At 36.3% G+C, this 26,155-nt stretch overlaps 1 protein-coding gene across 1 annotated transcript in view; it reads left to right on the forward strand.

Moving 5' to 3' along the window:
* Positions 1–670: 670 nt before the first annotated feature.
* SORCS2 (sortilin related VPS10 domain containing receptor 2) overlaps positions 671–26,155 on the forward strand; it is a gene marked incomplete at its 3' end in the record, with an annotated part of 50,172 nt that continues 24,687 nt past the window's right edge. Inside the window, exons 1-5 of the mRNA XM_010173352.1 lie at positions 671–826; positions 1,779–1,881; positions 11,088–11,164; positions 17,410–17,501; positions 18,597–18,704. Of these exons, the coding sequence (XP_010171654.1) occupies positions 671–826; positions 1,779–1,881; positions 11,088–11,164; positions 17,410–17,501; positions 18,597–18,704 (536 nt within the window). The remainder of the gene's footprint in view (positions 827–1,778; positions 1,882–11,087; positions 11,165–17,409; positions 17,502–18,596; positions 18,705–26,155) is intronic.

Raw genomic sequence — 26,155 nt, forward strand, 5'->3', positions numbered from 1 at the left:
CAGGTGAAGGAAGGCTAAATGTATGGAAGCAGGCTGGGCATGGAAGCATTTTATATGCTTGAGAGGTTGATTCAGCCCTCACTGTTTCTTCCCCAGATGATCTATCTGCACTTATTTCCTAGAAAAGACAATTGTGCTTCCTAGTTCACTGTTATTTTAAAGGATATTATAATGTATTTTGTTATTGTAACTTATTTGTGTATTCATAGGATGTGGGTCATGTGACTTCAGTGTAAAAATCAGGTTGCTGTTACAATTTGCTTGCATCATTTGTAGAGTACCATTTTAAAGATACCTATATTTAACAAAAATGCAAAGCTGTAATTTTAACAGTAGTGTACAGTAAGGCCATGCTAACAATTTTTGTATTTTGCTGTATAAACAACATGTAATTTGATAAGCCTTCTGACATGAAGAGAATTGTATATCCTTTTTAAAAACACTCAGAAATTCAAATTAGTTAGTACTTATCTTCCTCTTCCCCCTTTCTCCCTTTCCTCTTATCCTTTTGCCTTCTGTACTTTTTTTTTTTTAAAGGTATCGTTCACTTTCCTACTGGAGAAACTACCTGAGATACACAGTTAAGAGCCACAAAAGAGCAGCTAATCAGCAATAATAATCCTGGTTGAAAAAAAATGTATCTGTGCTGATCATTAACCCTCTTTCCTGTATGCTTCAGGTCAGAGGTGTAAAAGGAGTCTTTTTGGCCAACCAGAAAATTGATGGAAAAGTTACAACTCTGATAACCTACAACAAAGGCCGTGACTGGGATTTTCTAAATCCTCCAGACATTGATATGAACGGCAAACCAACAAACTGCAAACCTGTAAGTGGTTCTTTTCAACGTGTCCTTAACCTATCCTTTCTCTAAAGCACATGAAATTTATTTGTGTGGTAGGATGTGCAGTAGTTCCGACAGCCCAAGAGCTTTGTGCTGGGTTTACCAGCCAAACTAGAAGGCAAATCTATTTGCATTGCAGGAGCAGTTTCACAAGCTGTTAGTCCAGCCATCCTGTAGAGTGAGCAGTCATGATTCTCTGTTGCACTGCATTTCTTATTTTAGAGCTTACTTTGACACAAAGAGGACATTGTTTTTTGTGCATCAACCACACAACTCTGTTCAGAAGAATCGTGACAAGTCATTTGTGTCTGAATATAAGGTGCACATCATGAATCAGATAGAGCTTATGAATACATTTTCTCTTTCCATCTTCCATATCTTTGTTTCATCTTAAACCAAGGTAACCTTTGGTCCCCTGTGAGCAATATGACATTTGAGTGCTGTTGCACAAAGAGCAAGAAGCAGCAAGTTACTTAGCAAGGAGAGATGATTGAATGTGTCCAAAAGTCATTATGCTATTTTTCATACGACTTTTTCTTCTAAAAAAATAAATTTAAGTACAAATAATTGTTTTTAGTCATCATTTTACTAATTACCTGGGACCAGCAAACACTCAATACTTGTTGCTATTAGCATTTTTAGGCAATTTTTCTGTTACAAGGGTTCTTATACAGTAATTTCATCTTGACTTCTTTGAGTTTGGAAGTTTTTTTTTCTTGAGACAGTGGCACACTATGGAGACATCACCAGAGATTCTTGTTAGAAAACTAAGGTCGATATTTCAGACTGGAATTTGGCTCCATGGGAAACAGCCATTCTCTTTCTCTATGAAGACATACATTGCTGAAGCTGCTCTCTGACTGGGCTTTCATTATTGTAGGACCATAACTGTTACCCTTTATTTTTAAAACCTGTTTTTGTCTTCTTCCCCCACAAGCCTGATTGCTACCTTCACCTCCATCTCCGCTGGGCAGACAATCCCTACGTGTCAGGAACAGTCCATACGAAGGACACGGCGCCAGGGCTCATAATGGGGGCAGGTAAATGCATGACATTATTTTTTTTTAAGACTTGAAATGTGGCAGCAAGCAGTTCTTTGTTGATCTAGTCTTTTTGTTTATATGCTACAAACATTGCCAAAATAAGGCTTTCCTTGCAGAATAATCCTTTATGGGATCTCTTGATCAAACAATTTAATAAAAGTTAATTCAAGTCCCAGAGCTGTGTCTTCTAGGCTAGATCTATAACAGTCACCTGGATGCATAATGCTTCTCTCTGCTATCTAATATCTCCTTCCCCATTAGTGCAGTGCGGAGGAGTGACAATGGCTGAAGGATTTGTCCTGCATTCTTTTTCTCTGAAAGTGGGATGTAGAGACTCCAGCATCATGAATAGCCCAGCAAATCCAATAAACTGATGTAAACGGTGGCTAAGCCTTTGTTCTTTAAGCTTAGATACAGATAATTTGTCTTGTAATTTTTATTAATTCCTTTCTGCCTAAAGAGAGATGAAGTAAAAGAGGCAAATGTGTCTCTGTGTTGGGAACAATGCTGGTTGTGGCTTCTCCATTGTAATATACATATGGAGCCACAGTACTGTGAAGTGGCATTTAATAAAAGAAATTCCATTGCAGTGTTGACTACTCATCAAGAAAAATATCCACACAACTCTGTTTTACTTTGCATCCTTGTGATTCATCTATTAATTTAATTTTATTTTCTGTTTCTTTGTTTTGAAATTATTGAAATGTTAACTATTCTAAGAGCTCTTTAAAATTTCATTATTTTATTTGTATGCTATGGATTATGTTTAGGTGAAATATGCACATGCACTGCTTCTCTTTTACTAAAAGTATATCTGTTTTTAATCAATAATGCTTTCTACCTTGGCTTACACTAGTCTCTTATATTAAATATAAAATTTCCTAAGAATATCAAGGTGAGCATATTTGGTGTTGAAAGGGACTGGCAGCTGCTATTACTTCAATATAACTGAAGATTTCAAGTTTTCCCCTAGTGTAAATGGAGTTTGAAGTATTTTACTGTTGGCAGACCTTCCTGGTGAAATGCTGCTATGTTTTTATTGACACAAATGAGACTAAGAATTTATACAGTGCCTTTGTAGATACATTTCTATTAGGTGTTTAATTCACATTTTATGAATTCCAGTATTTCAAAAAATTACTTCCATCTCAGAGATCTTCTTTTAACATAAAGGTATTCCTAATATAGGTTCTTAATTTTAGCCTCACCATGTTGTTCCTGAATGCCTTCTAGAAGCAAATTAAGCAATGAGGTTTAATTAATTAGTCCATAACTTCTATTTAATTTTTCTCTGTCCTTGCATTATAATCTGCTGTGATGAGATATGGGATTGTTTTCATTTGGCTGGGTTTTGTGAAGTTTAAGTGCACTGTTCTCCGAGATGATATTAGGGATGGCAGGCTGGAGAAGTGCTTTGCCCTTAATTGCTCCCTAGAATGGAACAAGATTTTTTCACTGTGACATTGTCTTACCGTAGCCGGTAGGTAAACTTGTCAACCGCTTTCCTCAATGTGAATATGAACGAGATTTTTTTATAACAACCAGATTAAGAACTGAACTGATGTTAAGTTTGACTTGATTGTGGAGCAATCTCTAATGTAATGGAAATGGTAGAGAGGCAGCCTCACTCATAGCAGCTGACTAGAAAGATATGGGGAAAGGTGTGAAATTGAGAAAAATTTGCCCAAGAGCAGTGCAGTACGCCCTTTCTCTGGTAAAAGTTCATGTGGTTGCAAACAGAGCCAAGGGACTTATTTTGGAGCCTTAAAAATCTGAAAGAGCAACTTCATCCCCTTGCCAACAGACAACCTGAATCAACTCTGATTTTTATTGCATTTATGTTATTTGGATGCTCAGGTCATCTAGATTCAGTGCACGTGTTCAGTCTTACCTGGAAAACCTGATATCCTTGTAAACTTATACTTCTTATCAGAAATACTTTACATAACATGAGCTTAAATTTCTTCTGGCCTGATCCTTGAAATTGATACCCCTATGCAAATCAACAGAAGTACTAGGAGCTTAGCACACAGGGAACTCAGATTATTTGGACCATGACACACTACTGGAATTTTCCTGTTAGATTTAGGGAGAATACATCTTCTGGAAGTGACTGAAGATGATAAAGATCTGTGAATGTCAGTTGATCATGGTGTTTCAAGGAAACATCAGTGCCTTGTGCAGTGAAAAAGGGAAATGTATGCTGAGGGTGAAGTAGGTAAATAACTGACAACGGAGAGAGGGAAATATTAATATTCTGGCAAATACTGTACAGTGACCTTATTAATAAGAATGTGTACAATTCTGATCACCAATTTTCAGGACCGATGAGCAGGTGCTAAGAAGGACTACTTGGCAGTTGATGGGAATAGAGAATATTTACAAGAGGAACCTCATTAGCTGACAAAAATAAAGGACAAAAAAGAACATGATTTTTTTTTTCTGAAAATGTAACCATGGGGTAGGAAAAAGTAATGTAAACAAGTGGATAAGAATTAGAAATTAGAAAACAGTTGCTAACCATAAGAGCTATGAAGTTCATTCTCTCAATAAAAGTAGTGTGGCTATCGATCAAAAAGGAAAAAAAATTGCTTTAACATGGAGTTTAGCTGCTTTATAGAAAGCTTATAATACACAGCTGCTTGTGGTAATGGCAAACCTAACCTGTGACTTAGGGATAGTTCTGATGCTGTTCTTGAAGATCAGAGCACAGAGACTACTGAATATTGTTTTAATTTAAAAAATAATTAAATGGTAAACAGCATTAATGCCTAGAGCATTTGGGAAAAATGCAATAATAAGATGTTAAAATTGCATCTTTTTAAACTCATATTTACAAATAAAAATTCCACTCTATTAAAGTTGCATAAATAGTTCTGAGGAATGTGTATTTTTAGCTTATATATATAAATTCTGCAGACAGTATATTAAATTTTATAGCTGCATATTAGAGTGTTCTTTTAAATAACTGCTTTACTCCCTTTAAGCAATGTAATAGGATTTTGCATTTACATTTGATTTTCATGCATTTTAATCTTGGCAACAGCTTCTACTTCTCACGGCATCAGCTATGAAATGTGTGTCAATTGATGTGTAAATTTTTACTATAAACCTGCAAAGGACTTTTCTATGAAAAATGTTTAGAGACTTGTAGATTTTTTGGGTGCTAGTTTACAGCAATTGTCTGCTTAGCTGCTCATCCAGATGGCAAATCAAGCAAGCAGTAAATTCTGCATATTCACACGAATTGAGGAAGTGCTGGGAAGTTCAGTTTACTTTTTGACATATGAGGCCCAAATACATTGCATACTTTTTGATAAATTTCTATCATTTTTCACAAAAGTAGCATACCAAGATGCCACTATAAAAAAGATGAGGGAACAGGGCGACGATTGAGCATTTCCCAGTGTATTTTCGAGTGAAGATGCTGCAACCTGCCTGGGGTTTTTCTCATATCAACGTGTTCCCCCATTCAGAGGGTGTGAATCACTGCCTCAGATAAACACATCTTCAGCTTACTGGGCAAAAACTGTCAATCTGGGACATGTAAGCACAAATTGGTTGTATGTTTGTTCTACATTGTAACTACAAGTTTACAAACCATGAAATTTTAGCTTATTGTGCGTTGACTGAAGGGTTGTTACAACCGTATTAGTTATCAGTAATCTAGGCAAAGTGCAGCTCTCTTTTTGGTGTAGGTATCTGCCTGTATGCTAAATTTAAGTGGCTGGAAAAGATTTTCCATATTAGAAGAATTATTGAAGTTTTTCACATGGAGATTATTTCTTCTCACAGTAAACATGTTTAAAGCCACATAAAGATATGGGTAAATGCAGTGAGAAGTAGAATTTAAAACATGTAAATTAATAGTAAATTGTAAATTAATCCCCCATATTTGTGTTACCCGGTAGGAACCTGCCAAAAAGCCTGAGCAAAGACAAATTGTTAATTACTCTCTTGAGATCTGTATGTGTTTTTCACAGCTATACCACCTTTCTGGAGAGCTTGGCTGGCCACTGGTCATCACTAAAATATGTTGATTTCTTTCATATTCCTGTGCTGCCAACTGCTGAAATGGCATGTGCAAAGTTATTAATAGCTTGGAGAAGTATGTTGAAGGGTAGTTAGTACCCCTGTATTCTAGTTTCTGGGACTGATGCTCCTGCAGGGATGGAATGTGTGGTTTTCGCACAATTGCTTTAAAATTAGCCTTTACTCAAGAAAAATAATAATAATTAAAAAAAAAAAAAAAAAAAAAAAAGCAGAAGAGGCTTTCCTGTATCCCAAAATACGGTTTGTAAAGGTTTATGAGTGCAAGTACTAGAAATAAAAGATGACTGCACTTAATTAAAAAAAAATAAAATCTGAAATACAAACCAAAATGTTTCCTTTTGTTTCCTAAATTGAAGAAACAAAGTGTCAGAACATGAGGAGAGCCAGGCCTGAGTGCTCTGTGATTGGGACATGCCAACTGGCCTCAGGGCTGCAGGACAGTCTCTGCCCTTCCCTTATTTCATGTATGCATGGTGATTGCACTAATGCCATCCCTTTATTAGGGACAAAGTATGAACCTCTAAAAATGCCTTTAACAACAATATATTTAAAATTGGAGGAGAAAGGTAGAAAGCAAAGCTGAAGCAAACATTCACAATAATTTGAAGTCTTCTTTCCTGTTCCTGTCATTTAGCTACAAAAATAATACAAAATAAGATAAACTTGAGAATCTTCTGTATTACAGACAAAACTTCTTGACACAATGTGTGTCATGTGTCAGAGGAGTTTTCAGGCCATTTAGATCAAAAAGTGATGTTAAAATTATATCATTTATAGCTCTGGCTAATCTGACCTGCAATTGATTATCCATTCCAGATGCAGTAACTTTTTCAATATGACCCTGAATTGCCTTCAGTGCATTATATTAGCTTTACTAGTTACCACAGATGGATTTTGAGATCTAACACAGACCCACTGAAAGGATAGAAAGGTTTCTGTGTTGTAGTGACACACCTGAGGAGTTCCTGCAGACATTTGCAGCTGTAATAAGGAGCACAGATTTTGGTGTAATTCACCAGGCAAAGAGCACACTGACGTTTGCGGGTCTGCAATGCAGTCTGAATACTTCAGGATGTGATGAGAATGGTACTTACTTATGAGCATAATTTGGCTGTTTCTCGCCTTCTGTATCACTTGATCTCAAGATCTCAATGTTGATTTTGCACGTTAATTAGGCTGCCACACTTACCACAAATAAGGTTTATAATTCCACTTGGGTATGGCACAGAAACTCTCAGGATGTTTCAACTGTACTTTCTGACTGCTCCTGTGACTTTGTAGTTGTTTGTTTGTAATGTTGTTAATGTCAGGATTTTTTGCGTTTCATTTGACATGAATTGGAGCTGTTGTAAAGGAGTTTACAGGATGCTATTACATATGCTTTGTCTAGTTTTCTGGTTTAATCCAGTAATGTGACATTCTGCAAGGTAGCTAGAGCCTTGAAGTAAAACTGTGCACTTTATTTTAAGTCTCAAAAATAACAGAATGTCTCAAATCTTTGAAGTTTTTTTTTAATTAGAATATAAACAATAGTGTAACTTTAAATAGAGAAAACTCATAACTCTTATGTGACACATGTTAAACAGAAAGGTTTGCAAATAAAACTGTTGAGTCCACTAAGTTCTTTGAAGGACTTAGTATTATTCTGGTTCTCCTTTTTCAGGCTAACAGCTGTCAAAGATATCCTTAGCTTAACAGACTCATCACACACCCTATATGTTCCTACATAAATTTCCTTCTGCCTGTCACTGCTTAGATTTGGCTGTGTGGCTGCTTCCCACTGCAAATAACCCCCTGTGCTTCGCAGGACCCTCCCTGTCTCCACGAATGATGCAGATTTTCTGCTTCCTGCATCACCTGCTTTTTCCTTCTGAATCCACTGACACTATTTTTCATCAAGACATTGTCTGTGGTACCCACATAGCAAACTGCAATGAAATTTTAAAGTTTTATCCTCCCTTACAGAAAGAGTTTTCTCACATGCTTGAAGATTTGACTTTATAAAGTTTGCAAAATTATGTAAAATAGTTGTGTCTTAATTGGGTCTCCTAAAAAATTTGAAAGTAGTGGAAATTGCAGCCTTTGTTAAGGCACAGAGCGTTATGTCAGCAATCAGAAGTCCCTTCCTGCACCACCTCTGGGTTTTCACCTTTGGCCTGGGGATGGACTACTTGCAGAGGTCAAAGAGCAGTGAAGTCCTTTTTCCCAAAGCAGTACACAGGTCTCTATGCCAAGTTTGTCATCAGCTGTGATTTTTCACAGAATTGCATTTCTCTGTAATTATAACTGAGTCCACCAACAACTTTTGCTCCTTTACCAATAAAAGGCAAAAAAGGTAAAACCAAAACTAGAAGTCCTGGATATCTTGTTACAGAGCTGCAATTACAAACCTGTTGCTACTATCTTTCAGCCATTACTGTATCAGCTGGATATAAAAGGCTTTCTAATGAAGCACAAGTTGGTGCTATTTAGTTTACAGACTAATTCTCCATTAGCTAAGGCAATTTACCACTGCACTTTTTAAAGTGCAGATCCATAGTAATTCTCAAAATAAAGGACCTACTCATGTAAGTAGATTTCATTAGGTGGTAAAAAGGAGAAGAAACATTTATCCAGGAGCTAAACTAACAATGCATTAAAGGTATTTGTGCAAAGAAGGATGTAGACTTACAGTAATACTTTAGATTCTAGCAAGGAAATAAGTATTTCTATCCCCAGCTATCCCAAAGAAAAAGTTCTGTGAGTAATTGCAGAAGCACTAGAATATACACATTCACGGAAACATATACCAGTGAAAACTATACAAAGGAAAGCAAGAATATCAAAAGAAATATATTTTGGATAAAGAGAAAATCAAATCTCCTTTCCCTTCCTTCAGTCCTGAGACGGTGATTTCTCATTCATACATCCTTCTAGTGACCAGTTTAAACTTTACTATAAAAAGCTGATGGGATCTGGTCTTACTTCCTGATGAGATCTGTGAGATGTGGGTGAATCAGATCATGTTTCCTGATCTTTGCTTACATAGGTTTTTAGGATTCAATGTGATAATAAACTGAAAATTGCTGTAAACTAAATAGATTTAAATGAACTTATATTTGGGCAGAAAATACAACTGAATTTGGGTGTGAAGCTTTCATTTTGGAACTGTCTCATTAGGTAATATTCACGACTTAATAATATTTAATAGTTGGCGGTTTTTTCCTCTTAAACTGGAAGATCTGCCTAAATGAATGCATATGACTGTAACTAAAAGATGTAATTTTCTAAGGACTAATAGAAATAATAAAACTAAGAGTTGAATCTGTTCTTAAAAAAATTGAAACTTTCATTAGACCTATAGTCCTTTGTCCTTAACACTGATGATGTGGTTGTAAGCTTCTGTCATTTCTGTCATGGAGGCTTCATTTTGATTGCTGGTATCACCGGAGACTTTGTTTCTGAGAACTAGACAGCCGTATGTGAAGCCATAGAATGGCTCTCGGTGCTGACTTATGGGGGGATTGTTTTTGAAGAAAAAGTTTTTTGCAGGGAAAGAATAGGGGCTGGTCACTCCACAGTTACCTGTTTCTATTTTCTTCCCATTTGGCACAACTGCTATCAAATCCAGTAGTGGTCGAGGGTCATTCCTGCACTTTGAGTCTAAGATGTTTTTGGCACATTTTTAATCTTACAGGTCTGGCATGTACTTCATCCATATAAGCCTGGTTCTTAAGTACGTGTTCAGTCCACATCACCTTCATCCATACTGTACTGACCTAATCAAATCTCCTCATTGCCTACAGGAATATGGTGTTATTTTCAAAATGACACAGACAACTAAGTCAGTGCTGGATTACTTGATAAATGAGAGAACTTGTAGTGGTTTGGAAAGATGAAAACCCATGAAGGGGCAGAGGCATCTTCTGAAATATCAGATGCAGTTGAAAGAAATTAACTAACTCCTATAAATTCCATGATTCAATATAAAGAATATCCTAATCCAGTCTAGGCTGTATTTAGGGTTAAATAACTTAGAGTTGTACCGTTAAACAGTGCAGCACATGCAATCTTGATGGTCCAAATAGAGCATGTATTTTGAGCAGTGGATGCTGTCATTCCTCTCAGGAACCTTTTAGCACTAATGAGCACACTCTGCATAAACAGATCTGTTTTGATGGTAAAAACCAGCTACTTATGTGACACACAAGTGAAACTGCATACTGCTAACCTAATCTCAAGTGTTTTCTCATCTCTTTTACTTAAGAGGATATGATAACTTTTATCTTGTTTTTACTGTAAAAACATGCAAAACATATATTTAAGTCAGAATTCCCTGGAGGATATAATTTAGAAGGAATATTGTGCTATGATTGCTTCTCCCCTGGAATACTGTAAACTGGCTGGTGGTTTAGTCATTTGCTATTTGAAATACTGCATGTTAAAAGATGGAGATTTTTCTCAGTATTTGGGATTGCATCTGCTAGGTTCTTCTTCCACCAGTTTGTTTCCACAGTTCTGTTTGCTTTGCAACAATCTGAATGCTAGCTGCTGCTCCTAAGTGCTTTTTGTCAAAATGTTCAGTAGCTTTCTGGTCAATATTTAGTTAAATCAAGTAATTCTGCTTTAGATTCTTTTGTATTTACATGCTTTTTCAAACCTCTTGTCCCCTCATTTCAGTGTTATGTATTTCTCCAGGTTCCATATTTTGCTACCACTTCATAAATTCTTACAGATAAAACATTTTTTATTTTAACAAGTCAAGTTCAAGATGAAAAATTTTACAGAATGTGGTTAAGATTAAGGCATGACTCCTGAGTATATGTGTGTTTCAAAATTATACCTTAAATATATGTTCTTTTCTCATAATTTTTCAGCATGCAGAAACAAAACTAAAATGTTGGTTTGGCCTCTGTGTTTCAGTACTAGAATTAAGTCTCATTGCTCCCACCTATAGACAGCTAGCAGGGTAAAGAAAGAAGTTAAAAGGCTACATACATGATTTTAAGAGGATTTATCTGGTGCTACCAGAAATGAAGTAAGCCTGCTGATCATCTGAGTTGATTTCTTGCTCTGACCTAGAAGCTTTTCACTCTGACTGGCATCAGGACTAGATCCAATCTCTCTTGCTTATGTGGGTGCAACCTTTGTTTCCTTCTGTTCCATGACAGGTAACCTGGGGTCTCAGCTGGTCGAGTATAAAGAAGAGATGTACATAACATCTGACTGTGGGAACACATGGCGTCAGGTAGGAAACAGAAATCATCAAAGGAACCTGGAAATAATTTTAATGTACCAAGTGTGATGAATTTTATAATGCTTAACTAATCTTTATATACCCACTCTTTTAAGGGAGGTGGCTTATTATTATCCCTATTTTGCTTGGAAACTGGGGGAGATTAAGGTGATTTGCAAAGACTCAAATTGATCAGGCTGTCAGGTTCTGCTGAAACTTAAATGTTTTTGTATCTTTAGAGTTCCCATAAGTATCTCGCATAAAAACCAAAGTCTGTTTAGGTTTTTAATAATTTAAGTAATCTTTCTGTGCTAATGATGAAGTGGACTTGGGCTAGGTCTTGCAGTACAAACATTCCAAGTTGAAAGTCATGGTTTAGATAGAAAGGCAGAAATTCTTCTGCTTCACAATCTGAAAACAGGTATTTAAGCTTAAATTTTGTTCTTTGTTGAAGCTCAGAAAGCAAAAAAGAGATTTAATAAAACCCAATAAACCTTTGAGTATCTTTTAGTATGATTTAATCAATTCTGGGACTACAAACACCAAAGTATTAAAAAAAGAACAGTCACATAGTAGCTGTAATGCCATTTGAATTCTGGATGTCTTCTGCTTTCTGGTGTCAATTTAAGCATTGCATTTATGATGTGTTTTGCCCGGAATTACTGTCTAAGTAATGCTTAATCACAGGAATATTTTCTTTCTCTGTCTATATAACAACAACACACAATATGATCTGGAATCTACTTATAATGTGTATCCAGGATTAAAAAATAACACCCTTGAAGGACCAAAATGTGTAAAAACATTGTTTAATTTCAGTTAAAATAGTGTATTAGTGTTCAGCTGAAATAAATTTGTGTTATTTTCTGAGAACAGGTATGAAAATGTTCTCACTAATGTTACTGAGATTAAAAGAGGAAAATACAGAAAGTTTCTTATTTTGCTATTGTAGGGTGCCATTAATACTCCACAGAAGGACTTTTAAAATAAGGTACTTTTTATTGTTGTCATGATAATGTTCTTTGAGGTTTAAAAGATAAAATTTTATGCCAAATTCCTTCTTGAAATCTAGCATATGATAAATAGGTGTTTAAATGCAAAAACTTTCCAGGACCTTCCATGCGTACTGTGTTGTTCAATACTTTGTAGAGACATCTATAATAATTTATTGTTACCAAAGTTATTTATTTTTTTTCTGGGGTGAAGAATAAGAAGAAAAGAGTGAAGGGGATAAAATTCATATTTTTGCTGCTTTTTATTTGTGAGGCACTCAGGCAAATGATGTGTGATCAAACTTGACCTTAAGATAACTATTCATGCTGTAAAACCAACCACAAACTGATCCCTCATTATGACAGTCAAAATGAAAAACACCATTGCTAGTTTTATTTTAATTAAAACTGCTATGAAGCCCTTGTAAGAGCTTACTCAATCTTTATTTTTGTGATCAGAATGAAAATGTAGATTATTGTATGTATTTTATGGCCTCACTGTTCATGATCAAGCAGTTCTTCCAGAGGACCGCAGTACATTTCCTTTCTCTGTTGGAGTTCATGCAACAAAAGACAAGGCTTCAGCCAGATAATATGGGAATTATTTGGACAGTAAATTACAGGTTTCCTGAGCTGGCAAAAGCAGAGCAAAGCGCATGTTTTGTCACAACTCTTCGTGTGGGTTTAAGTCACTTTGGAAACTTCACAGTTGTTATTAATGAGTGCCTGTCACCTTTCTTACGTGCCCCACACATGAAGTTGCAGAGCTGTCTACAGGCTAAAGGAGCAGTCTGTGCTTGCGTAGAGTGACAGAGCAATGCAGAAAAGTTAATATAAAAGCCTGAGGAGAAGAAGTAGTTCAAGGAATTAATTAAAAGCTTTCCTGAAATAGTATCAGTATTGACTCATAGGAATATAGGACTGGGAGGAAGGACAAAGATCATGCAATTCAACTGTGGGCTCTGAGACATCATCAGACATACCAGGAACATCTCTAGCAGAGGTTTTCCAGGCCTAATTGTTAATCCACTGGAAGAGATTCTGCAGTCTGGCTACATAGTGTTTCACCATTCTTCATAATTTTTTATGAATATTTAACATAAGCTGGCTGTGCTTTTTGCTGCTTTTCTTGCAGTTTCACAAATGCTGCACGGAAAGTTGATTTCTTCTTGTCTTTGGAGAGGGGTGGTTTCCTGTCACCTCTGAATAATATTTCATATTTCCAACCTTAACCATCATAGAATGGTTAAGGTTGGAAGGGATCTTAAAGATCATATAGTTCCAACCCCCCTGCCATGAGTAGGGACACCTTCCACTAGACCAGGTTGCTCAAAGCCTCATCCAACTTGAAAGGTGATAATCATGTCTACCCAGAGTATAGGGACTTTTCCCTTGGAAAACAGCAAACTCAAATCCACTGATTTTCCTAAAGGATCAAATTTCTAGAGTTCTTTTCCTTTTTGTTGCTTATTGATTGGACTATCTAATATGACATCCCTCTCCTGAAGCATGGTAAAACTGGATGCAAAATTACAATTTTTATCAGTACTAAACAGAATGAAATGATTGTCCTTGATGTCTTGACATTACTGGTACTTCATTTCAGAGGATTTCTCCTCATTGCACTGCTATCACGTTGTTGACTCAGATTCAGTTTGTGATTCATAGCTGGGACCAGTCCCTGAGTTCCTGAATTTGTAATACACTCTCAATTTAACAGTGATTTGCTGATCATTTTCCTTCAATAATTTCTTAACCAGCTATATACACTTAAAATGGTTTTGACTGAGCCTGTATTTCCATAGCTTGCATAAGATAAGGTCATATGAGAGTTCAGGAAGGCTTACTATGGTAGGATAAACAGCCAATGTTCATAAGCAGAAATAAAAATGCCCAAATGAGACTTTTGTGAAATTAAGTAAATAGTGGTGATAAATGGAAAAGTAAAAACAAGGATTCGGATTATAAGTAGCCACAATACCATTTGGACTGACTCCAGTTGTTCTCCTGCTGTTCCGTTCCATGATACCTGAGCTCCTTGTTTGTATCTCTTGAAACCATTGCTCTTACTGAATACCATTTTAAGGCAAGCTTAAATTTGTGACTCTATTGTACAACACTGCACTGTAAACAGCAGCAGTTAGGGAACTGATTGACAAGTAGCTTAAACGTCCAAGCAGCAGCAGTGATCTGGCCTGTAGGAGAAGAGAATCTCACCTTGACATTATCATGAACTATGTGGGCTTAGATCATCTTAAGTGAACCACAAAGATGTAGTCTAAGGCGAACTCTTGGGGCAGATACATCTGTTTGGAAGATTTCTTTGTCTATTATGCCAGGAAAACTGTCATAAAATGTCTTAATGAACATGATACTGAGTTGGATGCATAAATAAATCTTGCATCCCGGGAGAAAAGGGCTACCTTTGTACACAATTTCAGACCATGCAGATTTTAAACATTTTTTTCCTATGTGGGGCCTGTTTATTCAGTTCTAATTTTTAAAATATTGGGATACTCTGTTAAATGCTAAGGGTGACCTTGTGTACACACGGGTGTGTTTTATTTATTAAAAAAAAACGTAAAAAACAAAAACCAACCTGATTTCTGTTCACAGTTATGGTTGCCATTGCTATTTCAACAGCATCTGTTACAACACTGTGCTTGAAATAGGGCAAACAGAGTAAGAGAAAGGTTTGGCTTTCAAAAGATATGGCTTAAATAAAAAGAAAAAAACAGCTATTTGGTCTGCTACCAAATAAGTATTGTAACAACAAAATACTAAATTAAACTAATAAGGTTACACTGAAAGTCTGTGGTATGTCTAAGAACTGAATCTAGATCTCTGGAGGTTTAGTCCAGTGCTTTGTTTGTTGGAATATTCTTTCTCTACATCAAATCCTTTTGTATCAAAGCAATTTGGAAAACCTTTGTTTAAGCAAGGCTACTTGTTTTTCTGCAGACATCTTAAGAGATGGATGGTAGCAACTTCAAGCACAACAATGAAGGCTGCATTCCCAGCCTCCCACCCCTGGGAAGGTCCAGCTGCCTCTTTCTGTATAAGAAAACTTCTGTTTCCAGATTTGAATTTAGAAATGGATGTCACTTGGTGAGAGAAGCAAGTGACTTTGGGTGTTTATATTTCTCTGGGATCACATAACCATGTTTGCACTGTTTTAATGGAGCTCTCCTAGTTGTTCCCAGCAGATATCCTGGCCTGAAATAGCTGCTGAAGTTGTTAGGACAAACACAGGAACAAGCATGGAGAGCAAAGGGAGGGGAGAGAGAGGAAAAAAAAAAGTTGACAGTGCAATTATGAAGCACATAACATGCTCCAAAAATTAAAGAAGGAAAAAAAAAAAGAAGCAGTTTATAAAAAATCCGGTTCTATAGTGACTGGCTACTAGTAAGGACTGTAATAAATTTATTACCGGACTTAAGTTAGTGGAGGGACATATATCAGAATTCATGGCTGCCTGTGAAGATAGATATCTCTTGTTCCTGGGTTCCAACTTCAGCTCTGACATGGGGACCACCTTTGCCTAAATCCTTTGCAAACTGTTTGTCTTGGGTTTGTTTCTAGAAAGTAGAGATAAATATTTACTTTTGTACTGAACTCCACAGGCATGACATTGTTAATTCTTTTCAATATACTGAAGAGGAATAGTTGTTTTCATAAGGAATTTCATACATTGTTGTTATTAAATGTTTGAAATGTGTGCAAGAAGAGCATGACATAAAGATGGCATTAATATGCCTGTAATTTGTCTGCCGTGCTTTATAGTGTGCTAAAGCTGGAGTAGTAAAATGGTGCATGAGGAAGTGCCATTTTGCTTTTCTGGGAAAACCTAATTTGGATAAAGTGATGCAGATACCAGCTTCCTTTATCTTCAGTATGATGGTGAAGCTTTTGGAGACTTCATGTCCCAGCATATACTGTTTCATATTGATTTGAGCAGAAGTTCAAACAAAGTTTACAGGAGGATCAAAACTCTGCTTGCTGATCTGACTCCAGCTGATCTCATCCTTTTGAAGTGCATCTAAAATTAATGTCTGTCCTCTACTGAATTCTTTTCTAAAATATGCAGCTGTGTGGAACAAGTAGATAGGACTGTAAATGCCTCATATCAGGGTTTTGCCTCTAAATTGGCAACATTGAAAAACTGATCAGACACTTGAAGCCCTAGGATTCCCATAAAATATGCTTTTACTGGATGAGAGGAAGACTGAATTCTGAACTCAAATTAAATGCTTATTCTTTTTGAAGTAATTGTGAATGTGCTGTAAGATACTTTTATCCCTCCTCTGGTTCAGTCTTGCTGATAAATCCTCTAAATGTAGCATTTAGTATTGCCAAAAAAAAGAGAAGCATTTAGTATTATCAGTATTTTTTCATTCACAAGGCAAAATAAAGCTAACCTTTATCCTTTTCACCTTTGCTTTGTCAAAGTGTGTAGGAGGCTGCATGTTTGTCTATTAACTGCTAAGTGTATGTAGTAACTCTCACTTTATCATCTGCTCTTATGTTAAATTAACTTTCACAGGGTAATAACATGAGTAAACCCTGTCTGAAAACTTATTTCAGATGTAAAAGAGGGAAAATCTCTACTTATTCATTTATTTTAGTACTACTGATGACCTCTAGAAAAGGAATGAAAATAATTTAGGAAATTTTGAATCTTTTATGCCATTAAATTAATATTACATGTATTTTGGTTCAGAACTCAGAGCAGCATCTGTGTGAGATCACATAAAGTTTGAATTTAAATAAATTATTGACACTGGAAATGCAGAAAACATACTTGCACCAGTTATTTCAAGTTCTGTAGAATCTGGAGAACATGTGAGAAAGTCATAGGCAGCAATACCTTTCCTATTCTTCTTAGAATTAGACTACAGAGCATTTTATTCTGCAAGATACACAGAATATGGCAAATACCAAAGTAAGGTGAAAGGTCACTTGGTGATATATAATAGGAAGGAATGCAAAATGCATACTGTGAGAAATGTAAGCTTGGACTAAAATCACTTTAGACAGTTTAATCTGACTGTGATTTGAACCTGAACATTTTCTGATTCACCTGCTTAACTTTCTTTTCTTTTACAGCTGTGAGAAATATAAGAGTAAAACTACTTTTATGTCCTTTTCAATTTGAAGTGCTGACATTATAAAACATATAAGTCTTTTAATCCTGGTTTGCTCATACACTTTATTTATGCTGTTTTGTACATTTGCTTAGCTGGCCTTTTTTTGTCCAACTTGTAGGTCTTTGAAGAAGAGCATCACATCTTGTACCTGGACCATGGTGGAGTTATTGTGGCCATCAAAGACACCTCTATCCCTCTGAAAATACTCAAGTAATCCTACAGACAATTAGAGTAGAACTATTGTTCAAGACCTCAGGCAAAGTTCGGAGTTGGAGAATAGCCCTGAGTTGCTCTGGCAAGAGCAATATAATGTAGACTTTGGGAACCAACAGGGAAAAGACTTATATGTGCTTATGTGCTGTGGAACACAGTGTGGAAGAAACCCAGTTCTGAGTAATTCATGCACAGATTAACTGTACTGCCTTCAATGTAGATCCTGTCATATAGCAATAATGCAGCAAATAGCCTTCTCAGCTTGTTGGGCAAGAAAGCTTTGCCGCACAACATTCTGTTTTAAAATATCAAGTTTTAAACTGCATGGTAGCAAGGGAAACTGGTAATTTTATGTAATGTTGTACGAAATTATCATCTTTGTCATTAAAAAACCCAAGAGATCCTTGTTTATCACTGTAGTTAGGCTAACTTTTGCATAATAATCTACATAAATAGGAAGTAGGCTATGTACTCAGTTATCTAGAATGAAAGCCATCATTAACCTCGTACGCAAAAAGACCTGAAGGAAAGGTACACCAGAAGAGAGACTTTGGATCATAAATTTTGGGAGCACATGGTATTTGAAATACATATTGCCGATTCTTCAGCATCTTTTGTAAATTTTTAAGGGAATGGTGGCAGCTGTGAAAGTCCATCATCTTGATGCCTGCAGTTACTGCACCTCCCACATATTTTTAGCAATTGAGCTGTTTTGTCTCTCACGTTTCACTGACCTCTGTTTAATGGGTCTCTAGCTCAGAGACTACTAGAAAGAACGAAGTGTAAATTAGCTTGCTCTTGAACCTGCAAGGTAGCAAGATAGTTTGTTGACAGACCTTGGTTTTTATCTGCCTGAGAATTTCTATTGCTGTGGCAAATTTATTATACACCTTCTAATAAAGACGTGAGCCCCTGGATATGTTGCTGAGAAAAAGATCACATTAATGTGATATACTGTCCAGGCATATTGTATTTTGGTGATCGTAAATCCTGGGCTTTAAGAGTGAAAGGATTTTTTTTTTTTTTTTAATGAATGAATTCTGGTTTTTATAATAATAGCTGTAAATGAAAACCCTTTCTGCTTTCTTACAGGTTCAGCATAGATGAAGGTCAGACTTGGAGTACACATAATTTTACCAGCACTTCAGTCTTTGTAGATGGATTACTTAGTGAACCCGGAGATGAGACACTGGTCATGACGTAAGTTTTGTGGTTTAGTTTCTCTTTTTTCAGACTTTGTCTGCTTATGCATTTGAACGTATTTATCGTAAATGGAGGTGGAAGGACTTAAGGTTGCTTAAAGAATCAGTGTTAAAGCTATTAGGAAAAAAATGATTTTAATATGAATTTGTAAAAAGCACGACTTAACAGAGTTCGATGGCAAGGTTCACTCTGTTACTTACTATATGGAAAAAGCATATAAAAGGAAAATCAAATTAGAATTGAGTTAGAATGATTTCCACACAGATTGGGAATCAGGGAAAATCAAGTCAGAGTTGGGTTGGTGTGATTTATACAGTTATTAGGGAAAGAAGATAAGGAAGCCCCTTCCATTCAGTCATGAGGTTCAGAATGGACGTGCTTTCTGAACTCCTTCTCAGAGAGCAGTCTAGGTGCAGCTGGATCCACTCCTAGTTGCAGACTTAGTCAATGGTTTATGTCTAAAGGGACCACGTGTAGAGATCTCAGTGTAGTGCTTTAACATGTGATTATGTGTTTCATATGACTTTGGGGTAGCAGCAATTTAAAGTTGAAGTAGCAGCAATTTAAGGTTCATTAACACTATTATAGTAAATCACAAGATTGGATTATATGATTTTCTAAAAAACTTAATTCATCAATAGTCAACAATTGATTGATTCAACAATGTTTCTTAAATCAAATTGCACACACAGATATAGATATGGATATATAGAGAGATATACATATATATAATGTATATAAAGGTATACCTGATAAAAATTCCCCTCGAGTTCAATGAAATATTTACTTCAAATGTCTCAGCATTTCTCAGTGGGCCAGGGTTGAGCCTCCAGGAGTGGAGGATTTCAGTCCAATTCTCGTTGTCGATCTTTGGCAACAGTCCTTCAAATTTCACAAACTTACAAGTTCTCAAACTCTGAGAGGCATCCCACTCAGAGGGAGATGCTGGTCACAGCCCATGGTGGTCCAGGAGAGCTCAAAGGGCCTTCTTTAGGACAGATATTTATAGGATTGTGAGATGATTGACTTTGACCATACCTTTTTTTTTTCCATTTTGGCCACAATTTTGTGTTAGGCTATTCTGGTATCTCAGCAACCATATAATTCTGGTGCTTTCCAGATTATACAGGCCTGGTACCTACCAGATTGGACTATGATCCAGACAGCAGCAGTTTCTGGTATGGTATCCAGGTAGTGGGAGTTTTGGATATGGTCAGGAAGTGCTTGATTATCCCAACTCACTCTGCTTGTAACCAAAACAAAAACACAACGTTGGCTTGTCCTGAGTTTGCAAAGTGGTTGGGGGGCTGCAGCACCACAGTATTAGTTGTGATGTTGGAGATAGTCCTTGAGTCGGTGGCTTTTGCCTCGTTCAGTCACATAGGCTCTTACATTGTTTTCTAAAGAGCCCTAGTGTGCAGCCTGCTTTGCAATTATGCGAGTGCAGTATTTCAGATTGTAAAAATGAATAGTCATTTGTATGAAATTTTGCAAAGTTACCACCAGGTAGAGTGGGCTGGTAGCACTGCAAATACAAATCTGAGAAGCATAGGTGAAAAATAAGTATTTCTTGCATTTTTCCAGTTTTCTACAAATTCTTAGGCTGACTTCAAAAATGTTGAATATCTATCCTGTCTTCTAGTGAAAATTGTCTTCATAGTGTAAACAACTCTATTGTTGTCTTAGTAACTAGCATTGCAGTATTTTGTGTAACCAAACACTGTGCTAAAAAATGCACATTTTAAATCTGTGCAGTGATTGAGGCAGATGCTGTGAATAGAGTTAAAAATAACCAAATTCTGCAACTTAGGCCTCTGTTTATCTGTCTTTTTCCAAAGGGCCAGGAACATCTGGATCTCGGCTGCAAGTTTTGCTCTGTCTCTAGGATATATGCTAATATTTTAGAGTCAAAAACACTGGTCCAATTAAGGGAAAAGGCACATACTGACAGCAGCAGGAAAGGGGAGTGCTCTCAGAGATATGCAGGTGGTTAACATGTGCTCCTATCAGAACAGCTTGTGTGATTCTTCGTATTGGAGCTCAGTGTGTTTGTGAGAAGCTTTTTCTCCTAGGAGTTACAAATAGAGCTGTCTTCAATGTGTACCAGTAGCATTTCCCCCAGGGAAAAATAAATAAATAAATAAATAACCCAGTGTGGAGTTGTGTAAAGGATCCTCAGCAAAATTGAAATCCTACGAAATGTACTTAAAAAGCATTGCTCCAAGTTCATAACACTGTACTGTGCAGGAATGAATTTGGTCTGTTAGTTCTTTCTTCTTTTCTCCACTGTCCCATTTATCCTCTGTTATACATGTATGACCTGAGAAGCACACTATTACTCCACCATCTTCACTTCTCTCAAGTATAGGGTTTTTTATGGTATAATATATGCTACATGGAGATACTTGTGTCTCTGAATGAAGGATTTCCATTGATTTCAGTGGAAGTAGGTGGATCAAAAGCTTATCCTAAACTCTGCTTGCTGGCAGATAGAAAGATGTGTGATGACTGTGTACTCTGTGGGTTTTTTTAATTATTAAGTATAATTTAAAAGAGTGATTTTGTGAAGATAAATATCTGTCTGAATAGGCTAAAGAGCTCATGTAAAATGATACTTTTTTGAAATCATCCATCTGAAATATAAAACTGTAACTACGTTTGGTACATGAGCACAGATTGAAAAAAAAAATCCAAAACAACATCATATGACTTTTATGTTTCTAAGGGCAGAACAAGAGCCTGATACCAGCATCTCAACTCCAGGTTTGTAGGATCTTACTTTGCAGCTAGTTCTACTGAACATGGAGGACATCAAACACTGTCACAGACTGACCCTGAAAAGTCTTGCAGCCTTCCTACCAGAGCCTAAAGATAATGGGAAGAGTAAACTCGCTTCATGTGTTGTTGCCATTATATCACCTTCCTTGTTTCTTCTACTGTTTTTGTTTGGGTTTTACCTTCAGGGTGATGTTGTCTGCCCAGTGGTGCTCTCTCTGACTTTACATCAAGACCTTATGTTATTCTGTCTGGCTTAAGTCATTTTCTCTCAGAACTTCAGGCTTGTAGTGAGTTGCTGGGCATGACTTAATCTACAGTGATTTGCTGCTTTTGATAAATGTCATCCACTGATACACACTCCCTGGGAAGAAAGAAAGAAAGAAACAAACAACTATGCCATCTTTTCCATTTTATTAGATAAAAAGTGTTTTTTTCTTCTGGCTAGAAATATGATAAGATGAAATTGTGTGTAGTAATGGGAATAAATTAACAGTGTCTTTCACCCTAAAAAAATCTCCAAATCCATTACTAAGGACCTAGTCTGACATTTTTTACTTGTACAAGAATTTGATTTCTGTCTTTGGTAGGGAGTTTGTTTGAGTAAGACCTTTGAAGAGTCCAATGTTAAAATCTGCATAAATTATCAGAGATAACATAATTCTGCAGTGGGAAGGTAATAACTAAAAAAGTGTACAGCAAAATTGTGGAACAGAGACTGTTTTATTTAAAGCTTCTTCACTCTTCACGGTGACAAACAATTATAGGACAAGGGGCAATGGGTGTAAGCTGGAACACAGGAGGTTCCACTTAAATTTGAGAAGAAACTTCTTTACAGTGAGGGTGACAGAGCACTGGAACAGGCTGCCCAGGGAGGTTGTGGAGTCTCCTTCCCTGGAGATATTCAAGGCCTGCCTGGATGCTCTCCTGTGTGATCTCATTTAGGTTCGTGCTCCGGCAGGGGGATTGGACTAGATGATCTTTTGAAGTCCCTTCCAATCCCTAACATTCCGTGATTCTGTGAAACTCACAGAAGAGTCAAAGAATATTTTACTTGTATGGAAAGCAGCTGTTACTGTAGAGTAAAAACCTGTTTCCACTGAAGCTAGCTTAGGTATTTCATACAAGGTTTTTAATTTTTATTTTAAAAATAGCCACAAAAATATTATCTGGAAAAGACATTAAGGGACTTGGTAACACTGTGTGTAAGAGAGACTTCTCCAGCATGGTGACTGGGACATTGACCTGACTCATAAGGGACTTCCATTTGAATTCCTGCTCCAACAGAACTTATCCAAAATGAAGTGATCTGGAAAGCTTTACTGAAGAAACAGTGGAATGTGAACCTGGTTGTCTCAAGTCTTCATTTCAGAAGGTTTTCTGTTTTCTCCAAAACAGAGGAAAAACAAATGTTGACTTGTCAAAAGTTTTCATAAACTGAGTTGTCATCTGTCAGTCAACATTAATCTAAATCATTCATCCAAATCCCCTGTAGTATTCAAAATATGTGCACTCAGATGGCAAGGAAAATATATTTTATTCCATTGTGCTCTTCGAAAGACCTAGTTAAGATATTTAGCAGTTTTAAGTAGTAAAGTATTCAAAAATTTTAGGAAACTCATTGTATGTAAACATCAATTTCTAAATAGACCTAGTTAAGAGTTTTCAGAGAGATAAGTGATGAAGTATTAATAAAGTTTAGGAAACTCATTCTGTGTAAAAATCAATTTCTAAATTAAAAGCTCAAATCCACTATTTATTGCTAAATGAATAAGTAAGAGTTGCTAAGAAATTTCCTCAACTAATTGATATATATTCATCGAAATAGTGCATGGTCTAGTAGGCTTTGTTTTGTTCCAGATTCTTTAAGGATGGAAGTTACTGCAACCCAGTGTTAGCAGTATATTATATTTTTATATAATGTAATTGCTTAGTAATGTGGGATTGAGTAATGGCCTAACTCAGTGGAAAAAGGAATATTTGTGTGTCTGAAATATTGATGTTCCGCTTCAAAGGAAGTAGTTCATATAATAAAAATTTCAAACTTGTTAAAATGACTTCTAACTCACAGTTCAGCTTTGGGGTGGGTTTCCCAAACCAGATTATTTAGATTGCAGTGTAAACCCAGTAGGCATGATAACCATGGTACTGCAGACCATGGCCCCTTTTAAAAGGCCAGTAAGAGGTTATATAAAATGACTGTTTTTCTTTATGTCATATAGAATCAAAATCTTCCTTATGGGTAATTGTTGGGTTTTTTTCCAGGGGGATTTTTTTTTTTTTTCTAAGGTCTCATAGGGATGCTGCTGGAAACTTTATGACATCTCTGAACTGCAGAACTCCTGCATGTGCATTTTACTCTCTTGAAAGTCCATCATTGTGTTCCTGTTGGGTTCCTAGGTGATAAGGGAAGCAAGGAAATAGTCTAATTTAAACTTAATCAAAACAAGGTGGATGTGATATTAGCAAGTGTTAGATAGTAGAATCATCTGGATTTTTGCAACTGTTGACTCTGCTAGGAGTGTCAACCTCAGCTTTGTCCGCATCAATAACAGTCAACAAGACGTAGTTTGTGGGGCTTGTTTTGTAACAAATGGCAGCATACTACCTTTCCTATTGTCTTTGAGTATCTTACTAGGTGGAGATAGTTCTCTGTGTTGTGAATTCTTCAGTAATTACTTTTTCATACTGCAACCCTTAAAATTAAGGTAGATAAATGGTAGATAAAGCCTCATTATATAAGAGAACAGCTAGTTTCTAAAGCCAGATTCTAGGCTTTATTTGCAGCTAATTAATCTCTTGTTTGTGAAGCATTGCTCAATTACTAAATGGTTGTTCTGCTCTCAGCATAATGAGGAACATATCTATCTCTCAATAGATGGAGGAAACATATAGAAAGATAGGAAGAGAATTATGACCTTACTGGAAGATCATTGAAAAAGCAAATTAGTTACTCTGATTCAATCTAATCTAGATATCAGCTCATCTAGATGTACAGATGCTTGTTTAGTGGCAAGTCTAATGCTTTTGCTGGCATCTCCATGGACACAGATGTTAGAAGAGCAAGTCAGTGCATTGTAGTGGCACTGCCAACCTGTGGTCTCAGAGCCAAGACCATTGAACTGCCCTGTCTCTCCTTCTGCTCAAAAGAATTCCAGTGTAAAGCTTTGTTTTTTTCTTTTTTTTTTTTTTTCCATAAAGTTTTCAGAACATATTCAGAAGCGTGGAAATAGGGTGCTCTCAGTGTCTTGCTGAAGCCCATATTTAGTACATTTTAAGCACAGACCTGGAAATATATTTGAATGAGTAACTGAAGGGTTAGGAATACATGTGTTGTAAGAATCTTTTATTGTCTTGCCTTTATTTAAAAGAGGTGAGAAGGAGAGAAAAAGTGTGACACACGACTTTTTTTATTCGAATAGAGTCTTTGTGTGATTATGAGCCCCTCACTAAGTGAGTGCCTGCAGTTGTGGTGCTCTACTCTTTCAGGGAGACAGTTCCTTTTTACTGTCTAGTTCTAATAAAAGGTAATGATAAGGTAGATATCGGAAACTTTGACCAGTGATAAAATTGTTCAAATATTTTACATAAATTTTGGTGGGGCCTTAAACTTTTGCTATGTTTTGCTCTCAGAATGAAGGTGCTACAATTTAGGTGACCATAGGCTATTTATTCTGACTATTTAGGTGACCATAGACTATTTACTCAGGTGAAGTCTGAATGAAGAATTTCCTACCTGTGATAAAAGAGATGTGATTTTTAACTATGTGAGTAGGAGAAAAAAAATTAACTAAAGAGCTAACTATAAAATCTTGTAAGTATCCCAAATTAATTTGATCAGCAGAGAGCTGAATGGTGCAAAGCTAACCTTTATAGTGTCATAAGTTTCTCCTTAAATTAATACATTTTGTTCAATGTCCACCTTTGCATTTACTTCTACAAAAAGCATCAGGCTTTTAACATGTAATGTGCATTTTTTTTTCTAAAAGCTTACATGTTAAAAGGCTGTTCTTGGACAGAAAGTACATCCTGCTCATCCCCAGTACTTCTTAGAACCTAAGCATTAATTTCCATTCTTTTTCCCAAAAAGAGCTGAAGCCATGGTGTTTTGGCAGAAAAGAATGATTGGCAATTATTATTTTGGGGGGGCAGGAAACAATGAAAAAACATATTTTGGTTCAATTTCAACTAAATTATTTCTTCCCCTCATTTTTCACTTTGGCAGCCAAACTGTATTTTTTTTTTTTTTTAAAGAAAAACTACTCTTTTCATATATTAAGTATATGCATGTGTTTGTAGTTTAAGGCACTTAAATCATAAGTGTCTCAGTATATTTGCACATGGTCTGTTGTGTACACAAGCACTATTTATCTGCAGATGCTTTGTGTAAGCAGGTGTCTACTTTTGCACATGGAAACATTCATCATTTCTGTAGTTGCAATTTAGGAGGGCCACTGGAAATGTGACCTCTGTTACGTTCTTTTGGGGAATTAGAAAAATATGTGGAATTAGAATCTTGATGTGTAACAGACTGCAGCTTGAATCTTACATTACTTTCATCCATTTTACTGGTACAAACCCTTTGACCTATCTAGTTTTTGTGGGTTTTACGATGGTGTAAAGGAAGCAAAGACAATCATTAGAAAGAAAGCATGTCTATAATTATTCATCTG

Source organism: Antrostomus carolinensis, unplaced genomic scaffold (genome assembly GCF_000700745.2).
Source record: "Antrostomus carolinensis isolate BGI_N321 unplaced genomic scaffold, ASM70074v2 scaffold1448, whole genome shotgun sequence".
In the NCBI taxonomy this organism is placed as follows: Eukaryota; Metazoa; Chordata; class Aves; order Caprimulgiformes; family Caprimulgidae; genus Antrostomus; species Antrostomus carolinensis.